At 45.3% G+C, this 15,928-nt stretch overlaps 2 protein-coding genes across 2 annotated transcripts; one reads left to right on the forward strand and one right to left on the reverse strand.

Moving 5' to 3' along the window:
• Nucleotides 1-1,643: 1,643 nt before the first annotated feature.
• Nucleotides 1,644-2,512, reverse strand: N7473_013226 (uncharacterized protein). The gene is made up of 2 exons (XM_057159165.1): nt 2,162-2,512; nt 1,644-2,107 (listed from the first exon to the last, which is right to left on the reverse strand). Exons 1-2 carry the CDS (start codon nt 2,285-2,287, stop codon nt 2,054-2,056), a joined length of 180 nt encoding a protein of 59 aa, XP_057002215.1. The 5' UTR covers nt 2,288-2,512; the 3' UTR covers nt 1,644-2,053.
• A 6,410-nt stretch (nt 2,513-8,922) lies between these two features.
• N7473_013227 (uncharacterized protein) lies at nt 8,923-9,736 on the forward strand. Its single transcript, XM_057159166.1, has 3 exons — nt 8,923-9,451; nt 9,505-9,604; nt 9,660-9,736. Exons 1-2 carry the CDS (start codon nt 9,381-9,383, stop codon nt 9,590-9,592), a joined length of 159 nt encoding a protein of 52 aa, XP_057002216.1. The 5' UTR covers nt 8,923-9,380; the 3' UTR covers nt 9,593-9,604; nt 9,660-9,736.
• Nucleotides 9,737-15,928: the final 6,192 nt, after the last annotated feature.

Genomic DNA, 15,928 nt, shown 5'->3' on the forward strand with positions numbered 1-15,928 from the left:
CCTTCTTTCTCTTTCTGGAAGACGTAAATTGGCGTCCCGTTCGAGTCGTTGATAGGAACTCCTCAAGCTCATCGTCGATTAACTCAATCTCTGTCTCCAGTTCTGAGTCCGGCAGTACATCGCGTGGGAGGAATACATGACGATCAATGAAGTATGCAATCAACTGCTTTTCTGCATGACATGCATTGTATTGACCATCTCTACCCTGACCGTAGTTCAAAAGGCAAAAGATGACCCACGACTTCCGAGATGTAAAATACATCATCCGTCCACTGCCGGCCGTCGACCCTGAGAGACTGGAGAGAGGGATGTGACCATCCGCTCATAGCGCCAACGGAAGGAAGATTCCCGCCTCGTTCCAAGCGCGCCACCGTCTTAAGCGAGTTCTCTCGTCTGTTTCGGTGCTTGTCTTGAACAAGATCAATGGCCTGTCGGATTTAATTATCTCGAATACTTTTGTCTGCATTATTCTCGAGGAGGACCTTGACATTCTCGACCCACTAGAAGAGTGCTGCCTCCGTTATAGCAGTCCTTCCACTATTTGCAGCAGCATTTACTTCAGCCCCATGCTCAATGAGAAGCAATACCATCGTCGAGCTCTGCTTAGCTGCTGCGATGATTAGGTTTGTTCGGAGAGTATAAAAAGGCTATATGTATACTTGGAAAAGGTAATTGCGAGTAACGATGAAGTTATATGTATTTGACGGTGTATTTTAGGGTAAAGCATGGAAATACCAGTCTGAAAGACCTCAAATACGGGATTATATTCTTCCTTTACCTCTAGACATGTACATGCTAGAATTTTGACCGAATTGAATACCTGGTGGTTGAGATATAGAGGAATGCATATTCGATATCAAGTATGAAGAAATATCTATTCAACTTAAGTTTATCTGTCTGGAGCTGCGATGGAGCAAGCGGGAGAAGCTGACGGTCACCAACGCGATCACGAATTCAAATTCTTCCAAACTGTCTGCGGCTATATGTAAGACTGATCTAGCTATCTGGGGGAATAGTTGAGGCCTTCGTGGTAGTTAAGCACCATATTTGGACTTGGTGTATCAAAATATCTCCGGGATGGAGGTACATCGTACGGTCACAGTACATCGCCTGATACATGACCTCTTACAGGCCTTGAGAAATAAGTTCCACCAACTACCAACGTGAACGTAATGGACGCGGATTTTCAGACAATCCAATAAAGCAAGCTTTATATTTTATTGCTGCAGGATTTATGCTATGGCTGCTCAGCTTTGAAAATGGAGGAGAAAAGTCCACGCTTCGTCGGTGTAACAACCTAACTTCTTGAGGTTTTCTCTGTAACTGATCCGGCCATAGTGAAAGGCAGATGGTAAACTGAACGTCAGATGATTTTATGAATTATGAGAGTGAAAAATAATTTCCAGTTCATGTAAGAAGTACCTGCAATATTTCGCCACGGTTACTCCGTTGCTACGGTTTATATACGTTACTGGTTTGCATGGTCGACCGCTGTAATCGGAAAACATTGCTATTTTGTACTTTGGTGGGCTTGGCGATCATCACGTAAAATGTTGTAATGACACGTTGAAGTTCGCGAGGAATGGCCGTGGATAGGGATCCCGTTTTGCCATCAAGCAGGTACGTCTCAGGTCCATGCAAAAGGCCTTACGTGGTTCACATCGATTTGTGTCTGCAGTGCCCACCACGAATATCTGAACCCGGTCTCTGGTAGCAGGAAGAACAAGAGACCTGAAAATGAAGCACAGAGCGGTTGTTTGACGGCTGAGAAAATTACAAGCATTTCTGCCTCCAGTTGGTTTGAATTCCCACTGTAGATTTTTTATTTAATGACTTCGGAAATTGAAGTGGTCCAAACAGTAAGCTGGATGGTATCAAGATCAAAGATACTCGTCAGGATATTCTGGAGGCTTGTGATCAAGTCCATGGTATTGGAGAAGAGGATTCGGCCTATTGAGAGTTTATATCACAGGTAGTTCAGGTACCGACGGGGTGGTGAACGATGGATTTGTAGTGCCCTTTCTATACTTTATATCTCACAGTCAATCCAGCCTCACCATTGATCCTTCTCCAACGCAGGTCCTTGTTCTTCCTCAGGGAGAATACTCTGCTGGAGACGTCAGCCACCGAAATTCACTATCATGGGCTTGTTTACACTCACTTCCCAATCATCGGATGGAAAGACCGACTGGATAATGCGTACTTTGCCGCGAGAAAAGCGCACCACCGTGATGCGAACACCAAGTAGGCCCATTTTTCGGGCAACTTTAGACAGAAAATGTGCCATAATGAGACATTTAATCAGATTGTGAAAGCTGAAGCTTCGGAATACAGTAGAAGGCGGTTTCTCTTCAGCGTGATGGGGTGACGAGAAAGACGAATCCCCGGTCGGATAGGTTAGTAGTAAAGCCAAGTCCTTATAGTTTATTTCACCAGCTGCATAAGAATATATCAAGTAATTTTGACAGTATGTTGACAAATTTTCGAAGTAAGATTTTGGAAATGAACAACCTTTCGTGACTATTCTCCGTCGCCTGGATGTTGAATACGGAATATCGTTGACTACTATTCCTACAGTATCGCAGTCTATAACAGATCAGCACACCTGGTCCGGACAATCACTAGCAAACCCTCACGTGTCAGCTCTGATAGCTTCAATGACGAGGAACTCCGTTCATGAGCTCCAGCGCCCCTTTAATGCCATCAACAGCCAGCCACGGGCGTTTCTTACACTCCACGGCTGGAACTGAACCTTACCTAACTTAGAGAATTCCCCAGATGGTCAAACAATGATAGCCACGACTCCTTATGATTAAAAGAACTATCAGTAAATCACTGCAACACTTCAATTTTGGATGCAGTAACCGGTTTCCAGCAGATTTTCTCTAAGAGTCCTCGTAGTCCCTTATTAACATTGAGTCTCATCAGGGATGTAGATCTTGATTGATTAGAATAAAAGGGATATACTAATTGTTTTGGAAAGAATATAGCAGTCTTTGTGTGGGTTTCAAAAGACTCGAAAATCGAGCTTGTTGATCGGCTCAGATTCTGCATTATCCGCGTCACATGTATACGATCTTAACAGTTCATCTGGCTACACAGGCTGTAAGACTTGGTAATCTTGTGTCGCCCAACTCACTTTGGGCGAACCAAGTACATATTTTCTCAGCCAAGCAAGACAAATGGAAAAATTACTTGCAACTCTCACTTTATCAAGATTGTTTATCGGGATTATTTTCCAATGCGGGTTACGCGGTCCAATAACCACGTGAAAACAAATAGCCGTTATTTTCCATTCAATTCCCTCTCTACTCGTCCAACTTTCTTCATCCTTCATCCGTGGACAAAATGACTCGAGATCTCAATTGCCTTCAATACTCATTCGGCCGGGTCTTTGGCGACCCTTTACACCGCACTGAATGTATTTGGGCGCAATGTGACAACAGTGTCCCAAAATCGTTTCGGACCAACGCTGCCATTGTGTTAATGATTCAAAGACGGAACTCAACCGATTCCCTCGAGCGGGTTGTCCGCTCAGCAACACGAAATATGCTCTGCAAGAGTTGCAGGCAGGATTCGCAACGACATATCACTTGCGCGCGGGAGTTTTCAGCTTTGTTGTTGTCGCAGAACTACCACCCAGATTTGACAAACATTCACCACCCAAACATACACCACCCAAGCACACACCACCCCCAAACATACTACCCAAGTCCACAGACATGTGTTCCTTGCCATATCAAGGGAACAAATCAAGATCTGAAGATCTAGCCCATGGATATGACCATTGTCATCAATACTTGTCATGACATGAGTTCAACGAATTGCGCATAGACAACGCTGGATCGTTTTACGAAGAGCTGCACTGCGGTGCTAGACAAGGTAGAAAGATCATTGACTCGTACTGACTCAAAATGATTCGACATTGATAAAGCTACTCTCAAGTCCCAATTCATCATTCCGTAGGGTATCATCATCATCCTGACTCTGGAAAGTCTTCCAGGAAGGAGATAAACTCATGAAAAATAAAAAGATATCAAATAGGGACAGTATAGGTTGGCCTTGATTTAAATTAAAGCTGAAGCAAATCAAAGTCAGAAGGAATGAAACGGCACGGCCACATCTCTTCATACGAACACGCTTGAGTGAATGCTTTGAATGTGACACTACTAGACGATGGTATAGATGCGAATGTATATTTTATGTATTTTTCACCAAATTCTTATGTAGTGCCATTTACCGGACCCACAATTCCACGATATCGAGGTGATAGAATTTAGACATGACTGGCATGCCTCCACAGGAAGCGCTCAAAAGTCTTCCCTGCACCATTCAGCAGGTTCGTTAGTATGAAGAGACTGCAAAAAGCAACGCCAATCTGCTCCCTGTCTTCATCCTACCGGCATCTCCTATGATAGGTTACTTCTGACAGCGACTCAGTAGTGTATCATTCACAGCAGCTTCCATCCACTGAGAAATCGGTCAGGTGACTCTGAGTGGGATCTACCTGTCATAAAAGCCTTGCAAGACCCCAATATTATCATCCCTGGGGCAAAATATTTATAGGTTAGGCCGAGCCCTGCAAAAGTGAAATCGCAAAATTTTCTGGCGACTCAAGTTACCCAGCAAAAAGGAAGGCAAATCTACTGCCGTCACATTTCATGCGGCATTGACAACAGGCCTCCGCATAATGTGTTTGGGTATTTTTCCACCTGAGGTGAGTTTGGCACCTCCCGGATGGTTTGTGATCTCGCTTACACTATATTCTACAGTTATGGGAGCTAATTCTTTGCTACCTGGCACCAAGATCTTTGGTTAGAGTTTCAAAGGTCTCCTTATGCTTCTCACAAGTGGCGCAATCCCAAGGGCGGCGGCGCATTGGATATCATTTTTCCTCGCGCACTCCGTTCACGCTCAAGATGGTACTTTCGGATCCAGCCACTATGGAAAAGAACGAAAGCCTGGCACTTGCTTTGGCCCCTATTCCACTTGAACACTCAATGCTGAGTGCTCTTTGTTCCATGCCGGATGTGCCAGATACTCTTTCAGGTTACACTTTCCTCGATGTCCGTCGCGGCCTAAATACTGGCAAGTGGGATGATCTTTATAGTAAGATCATTCGGTTTGATGAATTCGACTTTCTCTATCTGCTCCTCTTTGACATCTACAAATGCAGACCTGATTCATTGATTTCAGTTGGGAATCTTTGTGGGGGCCGAATGCGCCTAATTCGTCTTTGGAAAAAGTGATTCGCAGAGAACGGGGCTCCTCACGAACATGACAGTGAGACATCATCGAAAATGCTGTTCACAAAACTCGTTTGGGCAGGTCCTAATTTCGATGTTGGATTTTTGGTCTCCGCAACCGAAAGTGGACCCTGTAAACAAGCTGGATCAGGGCCAAGTTCGCATGTCATACCAAGACCAAGCGCTGATACCAAATTCTACCGCGTGAAGATTGAAAAATGCTTGTACAAGATCATTATCTCTTAGGGCTGCTAGAAGACTTCAATCCTAATGACAGATGAGTTCAATTGCACATATTCAGATATCCATTTGCATACCCTTGTTGTAGAATTGTCCCCCCACCCCAAATATTTGCTCAACGGCTTACTGTCAAAAGCTAAATTTACATGTGTATCTCTCTGTAAATACTGAGAGTATACCAACACAGTCACATAGTTTCATGACACTTACGCTTAATGGGCATGGTCCGTAAGGTGTCATGTTGTAGAACCATCGTACTTGCCATGTGTTCTGGGTCGATCGTTTGACAGAGAATAACGTCAACGGGTGTGATAGAGAATTTCACTACCTGATATCCTCATTATCCCTTCATATTCAGTACTGTTTTGAGGGGGAATTAATTTTATTGGGCTGTATTGTTCTTACAACAATCCTAGCGATATGGCTAAAAGATGACCCAACCTAACCCCCGACTTGAATTTTGTGATATTAGGCTGCTGCTCAAAAGCAACGTAGCGGCTATCAGACTGCGGTCAATGTTGACCTTCCAATCCACCAAATCCATCATTTAGAAGTTTGGGGATACTTGAGTAAGAAAGGAAAGGAATCATTGTGCTAATTGTGCCTAGAAACCCGCATGAAATTTACACTACCACACAGATGAAAGGCAAAAATAGGCACCAAAGATAGATCGTTCCATATGTTGTGTAGAATGATATGACCAGTTAACATCGGGAGAATGTCTATTGTTGTTTTCCAACAATAAGGCGTCATTTGAAGTATCGCGTCACAGAGTAACAGACCCTTGACTACGTCACGCTCTGGTCGATACATACATTGAGCAAAACGGTAGCTTGGTTGCTTGAGTGGGCTACGTGAATTTGGGCTGCCATAACCTGGTTTTCCGGGTATCAGAGCCCCCCTCTTCTTCCAGCACAAATTGTTTGTTCTGGATCAAGGATGGTTCTTAATCTGTCGCCTTCGGTAACGATAGAAAACAGATTGAATTCCTTTGAAACCAGGTCGACGTCGACTTGTAAAGCGTTGATTAAAACGACGTAGCACCTCATCCCAGTCAAGGGAGAGATATTGCCGGTGATACGTGATGAACATAACCTCCTCGTCTAAGTATTTTCGATACGCTGAGAACGAAGTGTCACGTAGCGAGCGGCGCGTGTTCCGATGCTCCACACGGGCAGAAAAGGATGGGACTCCTTCAGAAGTTCGCTGGGTTTTGTGGAATGTATGGACATGGGATAGCTGCTTGTGCATGCCAGAAGGCCATTCAAGGTCCGTTGTGGGTTTCTGGGGCCAATCTCGGGCAGGATTGAGTACGGCATTGATTTTTAAATATTTGGTGTTAGGATGCGCCGATGCAGATGAAGTCATTGTACTAGCTTTAAAATGAAGGTGGTTAATGGATAAGTGTTGAGTATCTGTCTGACCTCTTATAGGACAGGTGGCTACACTAGTTCTATCAACCATTAGTGACCGTGCGACGTCACTCAGATCGGTAGAATTAACTGTTGAACTATAATTTACCGCTGGATTTGGATTGTAATCCTGGGTTGAACGGTCATCGTCCGTTCAAATTCCATGACAAGTCTCCGTATCTGCAGAATCCACAATTACAAATTGTGGATTCTTTTCTCGAGGAATCTGGGAAGGAAAAATCTCCCCGTTGGTCTGCGTGTGATGATTAATTACTGTTGAGTCATTCATTCAAAAATTCTACCTGATGTCGTTGTGTTCTCGACACGGTATTGAGCAGATCACACAGGTAGTCGTGATGGGAGAGTTGTGGTCAAATAGTATTCATCATTGGTCTCTTCTCCCTACCGCAGGCTTTTGGTGCCTGGCCGGTTCTTTCATTTCACGTGCAGCGCTTGTTACACCGACTCGTCTCAATTTGGCGCTACTTACTTGTCTAAACTAGCCTTATGACTACCGTTTCATACTCCGGTCGGGATGCAAAAGATATTTTTTGAGTCAAGCAGAACAAATTCAGAGTGATCAGAGACCAAGACACTAATAGCCGTCCTTTTTCCGGACGTGTATGACACAGGCGTGCGCTTCTATTTACTTGGATGATCAGGACTGAATTCAGCTGTCGTTGTGAACGGACCTGCCACTGCCCTAGCGTTAGATAGTGGAGTTAGGCTACTATAATTAGAAAACTCCGGCTCAGTTAATGATTGTCATTAAGCAGTGGTTCAGTGACTGTTAACTTCCCGGCTTGTACTGCATGCGAAAGCGCAGCTTGTCCGGCATAATCTCTCAAGTTAGGATCGGCAACAGGTTCTGTCGGCAGTAATTCCCCAAGCTTTGTCGTTAATACCAGTGCCGCATTTATATTAAGGGACCATGCAGTCCACGGCAATGCCAATCTCTGCTGACATGTCATCGCACGTGGGAGCGGTAAAGATATGAATTTAAAAGCTCGTGAAAACGGATGATATTTTGGACGAGCGCATCCAGATCTCAAGCACATAGAAAATATACCAATTAAGTGTTTGTATGGTAGGGTAAACAGCGTGAGCCTGGATCTAGACCGAGGAGGTTGCAAATGTACAATTGAGACATTCCCCGTTCTGCTTTACATGAAATCTGATTGTCTCTGTCACTTGCTAGTCCCCTCAAATTAATTAGACGTATGGAGGCTGTAATCAAGATCTTCAAGAATGATCCGTCCCCATTGTTCCAGCCTTTTCTATATCTCAATCGGAATTGTCCAAGAAAACACAAAACGCATTCTCGTCGCATCATGGCTCATAAATCTCCCATATTACAAGGCTCGTCAGTGTTCCATCGACGACAGGTATTGTCGATTGGGGTCTACTGTTGAGTGTTATTCTGAAGCAAGCTGTAAACGACAGAGCACAAAATCTTGAATGGGTTTTAAGTCAATTCGAGGCGTCCTTGTATGATGAGTTGACTCATCAATTTGTTCCCGCGTGAACAAACTTTGTTCCACTGACACGAGAGGAGAGCCCCCGCATTCGGATCCAAAAATTTTCTATGCCTTCCAGGTGCTCAAGGTGAGAATTCAACAGTGCAACTGTGTTATGCATGATATATATCTGAGCACGTAGATGCTGAATTTGTGCGTCCATTTCTTGTATTGATGTTCTCATAATGAATTCGCAAGATATAGGATTGATCCTTTCCACTCAGCTCAGGATATCGGATTTATATCAAATGCGATGCTCACTTTTGTTAGTCAAAAATGGAGAGCCTTATGCTGGGGAGGGATCGTTTTGCCGGGACGTATGTTGAAAGCTCCACACCCCTTTAACTCCTATAATTGATCTGGTCGAAATGAGGTGAGAAATTACTGCGTAGTGGATATGCTAATGGCTCACCGACGCCTTGCCTAGATTTGGATGTCCTGTCGCCTGGACAGTCTCATCAAACTTGTTGAAATATTTCCATATATGATCTCGAGTATTGAGACGAGGCCTAGTCACGACTTGATGGATCTTTCTTCCATCCTAACAGCAGATTTTTCATTTTCGGATGTTACTGCTGAGCGAAACGTCTTATTATTTTGGCGGGGCCAAAGGAGCGCTGCTTCCAATACGTATCACCTGTATTCAGTATCGCATTTACTGGGTCACTTTACCAAAAGCAATTCATAGAATGGTATTCGTTGAACCCTCGAGACTATCTGTCCAAGAATTTATTGCAACAGATACATTAGCTTATTCTGACGGGCACGTTTCATGGTGCAATCAATACCAAGCAAGCTTGAATGAATGTGGAGAACCTTCCAGCACATAAATACATTGGATCTGCCCTGTCCCTGGCTAAAATCATTTGATCTAATACAATTGCTACCCTAATCGACGACGGTGATCTCGACCTTACGGAGGATTTTAATAACTCAATGGCAATAGTATACCTAGTATACCAAATATGCGTCGGCCTCGTGGGAGCATTCTTGCTCCGCCAGATATTTACTTTGATGCGACAAGGCGCAGCGGCCGGTAAGTGAATTTGAGGCATCTCCGACAGGCATGTGCTCGCTAATAACTTATAGGCTCACGACATTTCATTGTCTAGCATCCAAAGAGTATCAGTCGCTGCGCTGTCATCCCATACTGGATGCTCTAGCGAGGCTATTATAAGTGGCCATCACCGTATGGATCTTGTCAACTCTCGTGATAGGCTTGTCACTCTGTTGACATATCCTAGGATCAAAATAGGAAGGGAGCGCTCTGGAAGGGGGAACCATGGCAAGCGGAGTTAGACGTATCACAGGCTCGCCCAAATCTATCGGCCAATTATTCATTCTTTTCTGTAAGCCGAGCACAATGCAATTCCAGGAGTCTGCCATACAATTACAGCGTTGGATGTACCAGTGTAGCCGATTACTTATATATGTCTTAATCATGGAAAACTTTCAATGTGAAAATTCTTCCGATATAAGCGCAGAAGCTGAATCTACCACAAATATCCTACATCAGGCTTGTTTTGAGAGCCTCGTCGTCACCAACGAGCCTTACGCACCGCAAATGACAGGTAAAGAAAAGGCTAGGATATATGAGGGAACGGATGGTTCATATCTTTCAGTCTTCTAGTGAGATCAAGAAATAGATAACACTCGAAAATACGTAACATCCACATAAAATGTAAATGAACCCTGTCTGTGGGTCGCCTGGAGGAGCCCCATAGTATGAGCACACCATCCCAACAAAAAGTTCTACAGCTGCCAAGACAAGGAATGAAAAGGACACTTGACGCAGCATCTGTGCACTCATACCTCTGTGTTCTTGAATGCGCTGAGCATAAAGCACAACCGTAGGCAGTGTTGCCGTGAACAATGAGATTGCAACAAAAGCCCGAGGCACAAGAGACCTGTCAAATTCTCTCATAAGAGGAAATATGACAGGCACGAAGGCAGCACAGAACAAAGCACATACAATGTGTCGTCCATGCTTATCTAATAATTTATTCTCTTCGCCTCCGCCAGGTAGCTGCAAATTTAGATCAAGGTCGTACTTATGCATCCGCAAGAGGAGTTAAAATTTCTCGAAATGCTTTTCACCTTCTGGTAGACTATATATGCCGGACGTCTTATCACGTGTAATTCCAGAGTCAGCATATTTAGTAGTTATATTTTCTACTTACAAAAATAGTCTTCGTCGACCAATTCACGTTCAATTGCGATGAAGAAATTTATGTACCTCACATATTCGTTACCTGTGAAGTGAATCTGGCTCTTAGCCGCCAGGGAGGAAACCCAGTAAATAGTTGGGGCCCCTCAAAAATCTATATTTGGAACCTTGTTGTCAACACTCAGAAATTGGCCAAATATGGCACGCAGAATTGACCAGCGGGATTGAACAATTCGACGTCTACAGTGGTAGTAGTAGTAGTAGTAGTAGTAGTAGTAATATTCATTTACACTGACCCCTCGCCAAAGTTGAGACCCTGAATTGAGGTACAAGTGTGATGATCATTCTCTAACTATGCGAATAGGCGCAGCTATTTGTAGTCACAGTAGCTGCCTTCTGCCTAGAGTGGTGTTTGTGGCAGCCTAATAGGCTGCCACCATAACATCTATACATCATCTAATCTGGGATCCAACTGCCAAAGCGATATGCAGTATACAACGACTATATATCTGAGTGTGTACATTTGCAATGATCCACTTCCTGACATAAACTTAGAGCCTCGTCACGGCCTATCGTGGCCCATTGCCGCTCCCATTGTTAGGCTGCCCTTATGGCGCACGACTTCGAAACCGCTGTGACGCCTCAGCGAAGTCCAATACGGCCCGAAGCGTCTTGGTCTTCGAGACGATGTCTGGTTTACCTTTCTCACCTTCGTTTGAGCCTCCCAGCAGGCTCGACACGCCGCTCAGCGTATCCCCAGTTTTCCGTCTCAGTTCTACCCTCAGCTCTCGGAGCCTCGGGCATTCCATCAGCACGTGGGCGACAGTCTCCTGTACACCACATTCACATAGATCATCCTCCCGGAAGCCGAATTTTTTCGCGTAGGTGGATAACCAGTTGTGACCCGTGCGTAGCTGCGTCAGCAGGTAGGCGCGATTCCTAGCTAGATTTCCCTAGAGCTTTCTCGTGTACCGCGCTGGTAGGCCACCGTCTATCTTTCGCAGGTGAGCACCTTTGGTGCTTGTCCTCCACACTTGTCCCCACTGGGCTTGGATTCTGCTGCGGACAAACGCGTTCTCCCTCGATAGTAGCGGTCGAAAGGGGTGGGTTTTACCAGGTTGCGCGGCTTCTTTGGCGAGTCGATCTGCAGTATCGTTAGCTGGTGCCAGTGGGGGAGCTCACTAAGATAGTTCCGAAATAAACTAGCTAGCCCGGCCAAATATGGCTTCGCGGTGACCATCAGAGCGATGAAATACAGCAGGAAGGAGACAGAGCCTTGCCTTCGTTTGAAAAGCACATATGTTGCTCCAATTGTTTTTATTAGACTCGAATGAACGAGACCCAGGATGCGTTTTAGGGCGTACTGGTCAAGAAGGAAATGTTTTGTTCTTCGTATGCGCATGATCAGCCAATTCAGGTGCACTACTCCGTAGCGCTCGTCCTCCTGATTGAGAGTCTATTGCTGATCATCTCGCCCCACCCAACAGAAAGCAGTGGCCGCCCGTACCTGCCTTTAGCGTATTGACGGAGAGGCCCAAGTTGAATGAAGTTATTTGCTAGCAGGCACACGATTCAAATAACATGATGCGGTAGGTATGTGATTTCCCTTCCAGCTTTCAAAAGGGCATCGTGGTACCCATATTGGATGCCGTAGTTGATCTTCCGAGGCCGCTTAGACCATTCAGGATCACGATGGTCGATCCTAAATGCGTTGTCAACATGAAGGAAGCAGCTTGTGGGGAAAGTGGACAGATAGGGCCCAGTGCCGCCACGGTACGATCTGATCCCCGTTGAGATTACCCTCACCATGAACGAAGACTGGCTCAATTCAAGTATTTAATTTTCTCTGTTACAGTATCCCGTTCCTATATCACCTATCGAATTGTCCAAAGTTCAAACCTGGAGGGGATCTGTTTGGGGATAAAATAGTACTGAGTTGGTACTTGTTTCTCTACGCTAAGCCTCTTGATGTCGGTCGCTTTCTCTATATTATCCTCGTTTCGCGATCCTTCTTGATCGACGAATTGGAGTGAGTATTTCGTGATATTCCCCTTGTTTCGCTCGTTGGTCCGAAATTCTTGAAAAGCGCGATTTTTTTATTCGCAACCGAGGTTTTTGGATTCCCCAGCTCAATTTGGAAGATCGTGTCATGTCTCGGGTTTTGAAATCAATTTTCATACTTTTCTTCGCTAGTGGAATTTGCTGTTGCTTGCTAGCCGACTCGAATTCTTCGTATCGCATGGGGATGAAGAGTTTGACGACTTCCTCAGTGAGAAGGGCAGACACTATTATGAAATTCCCAGGACTTGCACAGAATCTCGTGCGGGATGATTGACTCATAAAGGCGGCAATCGTTCCACACTCTTCGTTCTCAAAATAAATGGACTCATTTTCCACTTCTGCGCCAATCTCCATGCCTTGATAAAATACTGTCGCTTTGACAGAATAGGGGTAAAGCTGGTCGGAACATTTGCTGTAAATGTCGCAAACACCTGCTAACTGCCATTTCACGAGACCTTCCATTGTCAAGGTCCTGGATTTTATGCAACCGTGGGGCAGTGTTCGAAGGGCAGGGTCAGGTCGGATTTTCTTTCAGAGTGGCAAACATACAAGATCGACGGCGCGCTCTTGGCCTCTTCTGACCCCCGTACCGGCTAAAAATGAACCAGGCATAAGAGCTACTAAATTAAAAGGTGGTTAGTGGAATCAATTCCATTTCTGACGAGTTCTTCTCTAGCGCCATTCGCACTCCAAATTTGGCGAATACGGATCGAGATCGGATTTGCACCTGCAAAATGTGAAAGAAATCATTCCTAATGAGGCCGGCTCCGCAAAATCACATGGTTTTCGATCAAGTCCTATTGGTGCGACTGTCGGAACAGGTTGGGCGGATTTCTGTTTCTCATACTGATTGCGCTCTTATGGTGGATGAACAAGAATCGGCTGAAAAGCCCGGACGGCATCTCTCCAAGTGTGTACGATCCCGCTAACCATTACCGATTATCTGTCATGGAGGACATCCAAAGAAACGATGGTTACCTTGTTACGACACGATATAAATCACATGTCAAGTGCTGGCCCACAACGATTTTCTGGATTCTCAGGCAAAGCTACGATGGGAAGTTTTTGTTAAGTGCGCGTCCCATCTCGTCAACCGCCAGGATTTTCATCCGCCAGAGAATGACCAGCAGGCCGGTTTTGACAGCATTGCGTAAGACAAAAACAGGTGCGTTCGGTGTATATTTGGTACAGTGTCGTAACACGTGCCAATGATATTTTGTATTTGATTGTATTGATTTTGATTGATTCATGCTAGTCAATATCCTATCTAAATAATTGTTCCCTCAGGATCTCAGCCCCATAAGTTTCTTCATTGAGTACAGTACCAAATCTGCGTTGGAAGGAATGTATGGTCGTTTGAATTTAGCTAGATGTATAACGTGCACTCATATGGAGCATTGCAAAGAAGTCGCTGAAGGCCTTGAACTTGCGATACACTCCCCCTCGTCTTTCCATCCAAGTTCTGAGTAAAGATACATCTAGCTTGGGAATCCAGGGGTCATCTCATTCGTCGCTCAATTATTGCATTCGTTTGTACGTTGAGTCCGTTCAGAACAGTGTAGCAATGTGTCTGCGTATGTTCGGAAACCGTGCATGATCTGAAAGATTCCAAAGTTGCGACCATACCATGTAGGCAGATAAGCCACGCTGTGTCCTGGCGGCGACTCAGTCTTCGCCTCTTCTTTTTGAATGACTTCAAATAATCATCCAGGAGGCGCTGGAGCAAGAAAAGCTTTCTGTATATATACTGCTCGGGATCTCTAGCTGCAGGCCGTAAGTCCAATAGTTGTCCGGTTCCTGGTCCTTCGTCCTCAGTCCCTGACTGTCTGAATTTCTCATACCTGCGAGCTGCAGGCCGTGAGCCCAGTTGTTCTCCGTTTGGTGGTCCTTCGTCCCTAACCCTTAACTGTCTGGATTTCTCATAACTGCGAGCTGCAGGCCGTGAGCCTAGTTGTTCTCCATTTGGTGGTCCTTCGCCCCTAACCCTTAACTGTCTGGAATTCCTATAATACACGGGCTCCATCCTTGGAGTGCGGGGCAGGGGACCTAGGTTGAAACTTCCCTTACTCTCTACACCATCTTCTTCCAGATCAATGGATACTTCTTTTTTCTCTGCGTTGATTGGTAAATGTCTTCCGTTCGTAGCGATCCATTCCTGCAATAGGCGGTTGTCACTCTTCGTTTCCATTGTAGTAACCGCCAACTCGGCGACCTGCGATGGTGACAGACCATGAATACTCATCTCAAATGCATCCCGGACCCTGCAATAGCGAGTCGGCCGTGGGCTATACAACCCGAGCGATATTTTACTGCGAAATTCGCACAACTTGGGCATGATGTATTCGCTACGTCGTGATGGACAAAGTTACACCATGAGCGACTGGCTGACGTCTTATACCTTAATTTGTCACGGCAATCAGTTGTATTTTATCTGGAATTATCCAAAAATGGCGACGGCATCTTATGGAGTGGTGTCTTTAGCGCCATCCCTCATCGTTTGAATTCTTGGATTAATGTTATGCTGAGCCATTTACTGATTTCGCTAAACCACCCAGCGACCAGATAATACCATTCGAATTTTTCGTAGTTAAATTTAGATGTCTATGTATCTGCGACCGTTGCGTAGGGCACAGATAACAAGTCAAGTGAAGCGGTAACTTACCGCCTGACAGATCCCCATGATAGTTATGATTTTCCCGCCATTCTTTTGTTTACGATGCTCTTACAGTAGTTGGTCCCCATCACGGCAATCAGTAGTATTACATCCCCCGTACCAGTCATGCCATTCGCTATACCGGCACGAAGTGCTTGAACCCACCTCAAGGGACAAGTTCTCATGCAGCATTGTAGTTTACACCAACCGGCACACTTCCTTACTTTGGCACCGCATAGATATGTTTCCACATGAGGATAAATTTTATTTCGAATGGGAAGTCGAGCGAAAAATTCTCCGGCCGCAATGAGCGCCCCTGAATTGAACGCCGTCTAATCGTGATCGCTGGCGCTCTCCTTTTCCCTCTATCTTACTCGGGTTGCCTGCCAGGTGGGAACCCCAGTTTTCCCGCGGTTTACTCGTTCTAAATCAACATTGCTTCTCCCCACTGCCGCCGTTTCGCTGGTATCACGATTACCATGAGTAGCAACTCTTTGAGGTGTGATCCTGAAAGTCAAAGCTGGATGAAATCACACCTGCGGGTAGAGGTCCATCTTGGTGAGTGGAAGGCGCTCGGTGGCGAACGCTCAACGATAGCAACCGGACTTAGTTTAGTCACACCAGAGACTGGG

Source organism: Penicillium subrubescens, assembly GCF_028828155.1.
Source record: "Penicillium subrubescens strain IBT 31985 chromosome Unknown utg000013l_segment0_segment0, whole genome shotgun sequence".
Classification (NCBI taxonomy): domain Eukaryota; kingdom Fungi; phylum Ascomycota; class Eurotiomycetes; order Eurotiales; family Aspergillaceae; genus Penicillium; species Penicillium subrubescens.

Bases quoted from the DNA above. Each gene is read 5' to 3' on its own strand.
- N7473_013226 (XM_057159165.1), bottom strand. From the start codon at position 2,287: ATGGCACATTTTCTGTCTAAAGTTGCCCGAAAAATGGGCCTACTTGGT. The intron at 2,108-2,161 runs GTGAGTGTAAAC...CGTCTCCAGCAG, and splicing joins TTCCATCCGATGATTGGGAA to AGTATTCTCCCTGAGGAAGA.
- N7473_013227 (XM_057159166.1), top strand. From the start codon at position 9,381: ATGCGTCGGCCTCGTGGGAGCATTCTTGCTCCGCCAGATATTTACTTT. The intron at 9,452-9,504 runs GTAAGTGAATTT...AATAACTTATAG, and splicing joins GCGACAAGGCGCAGCGGCCG to GCTCACGACATTTCATTGTC.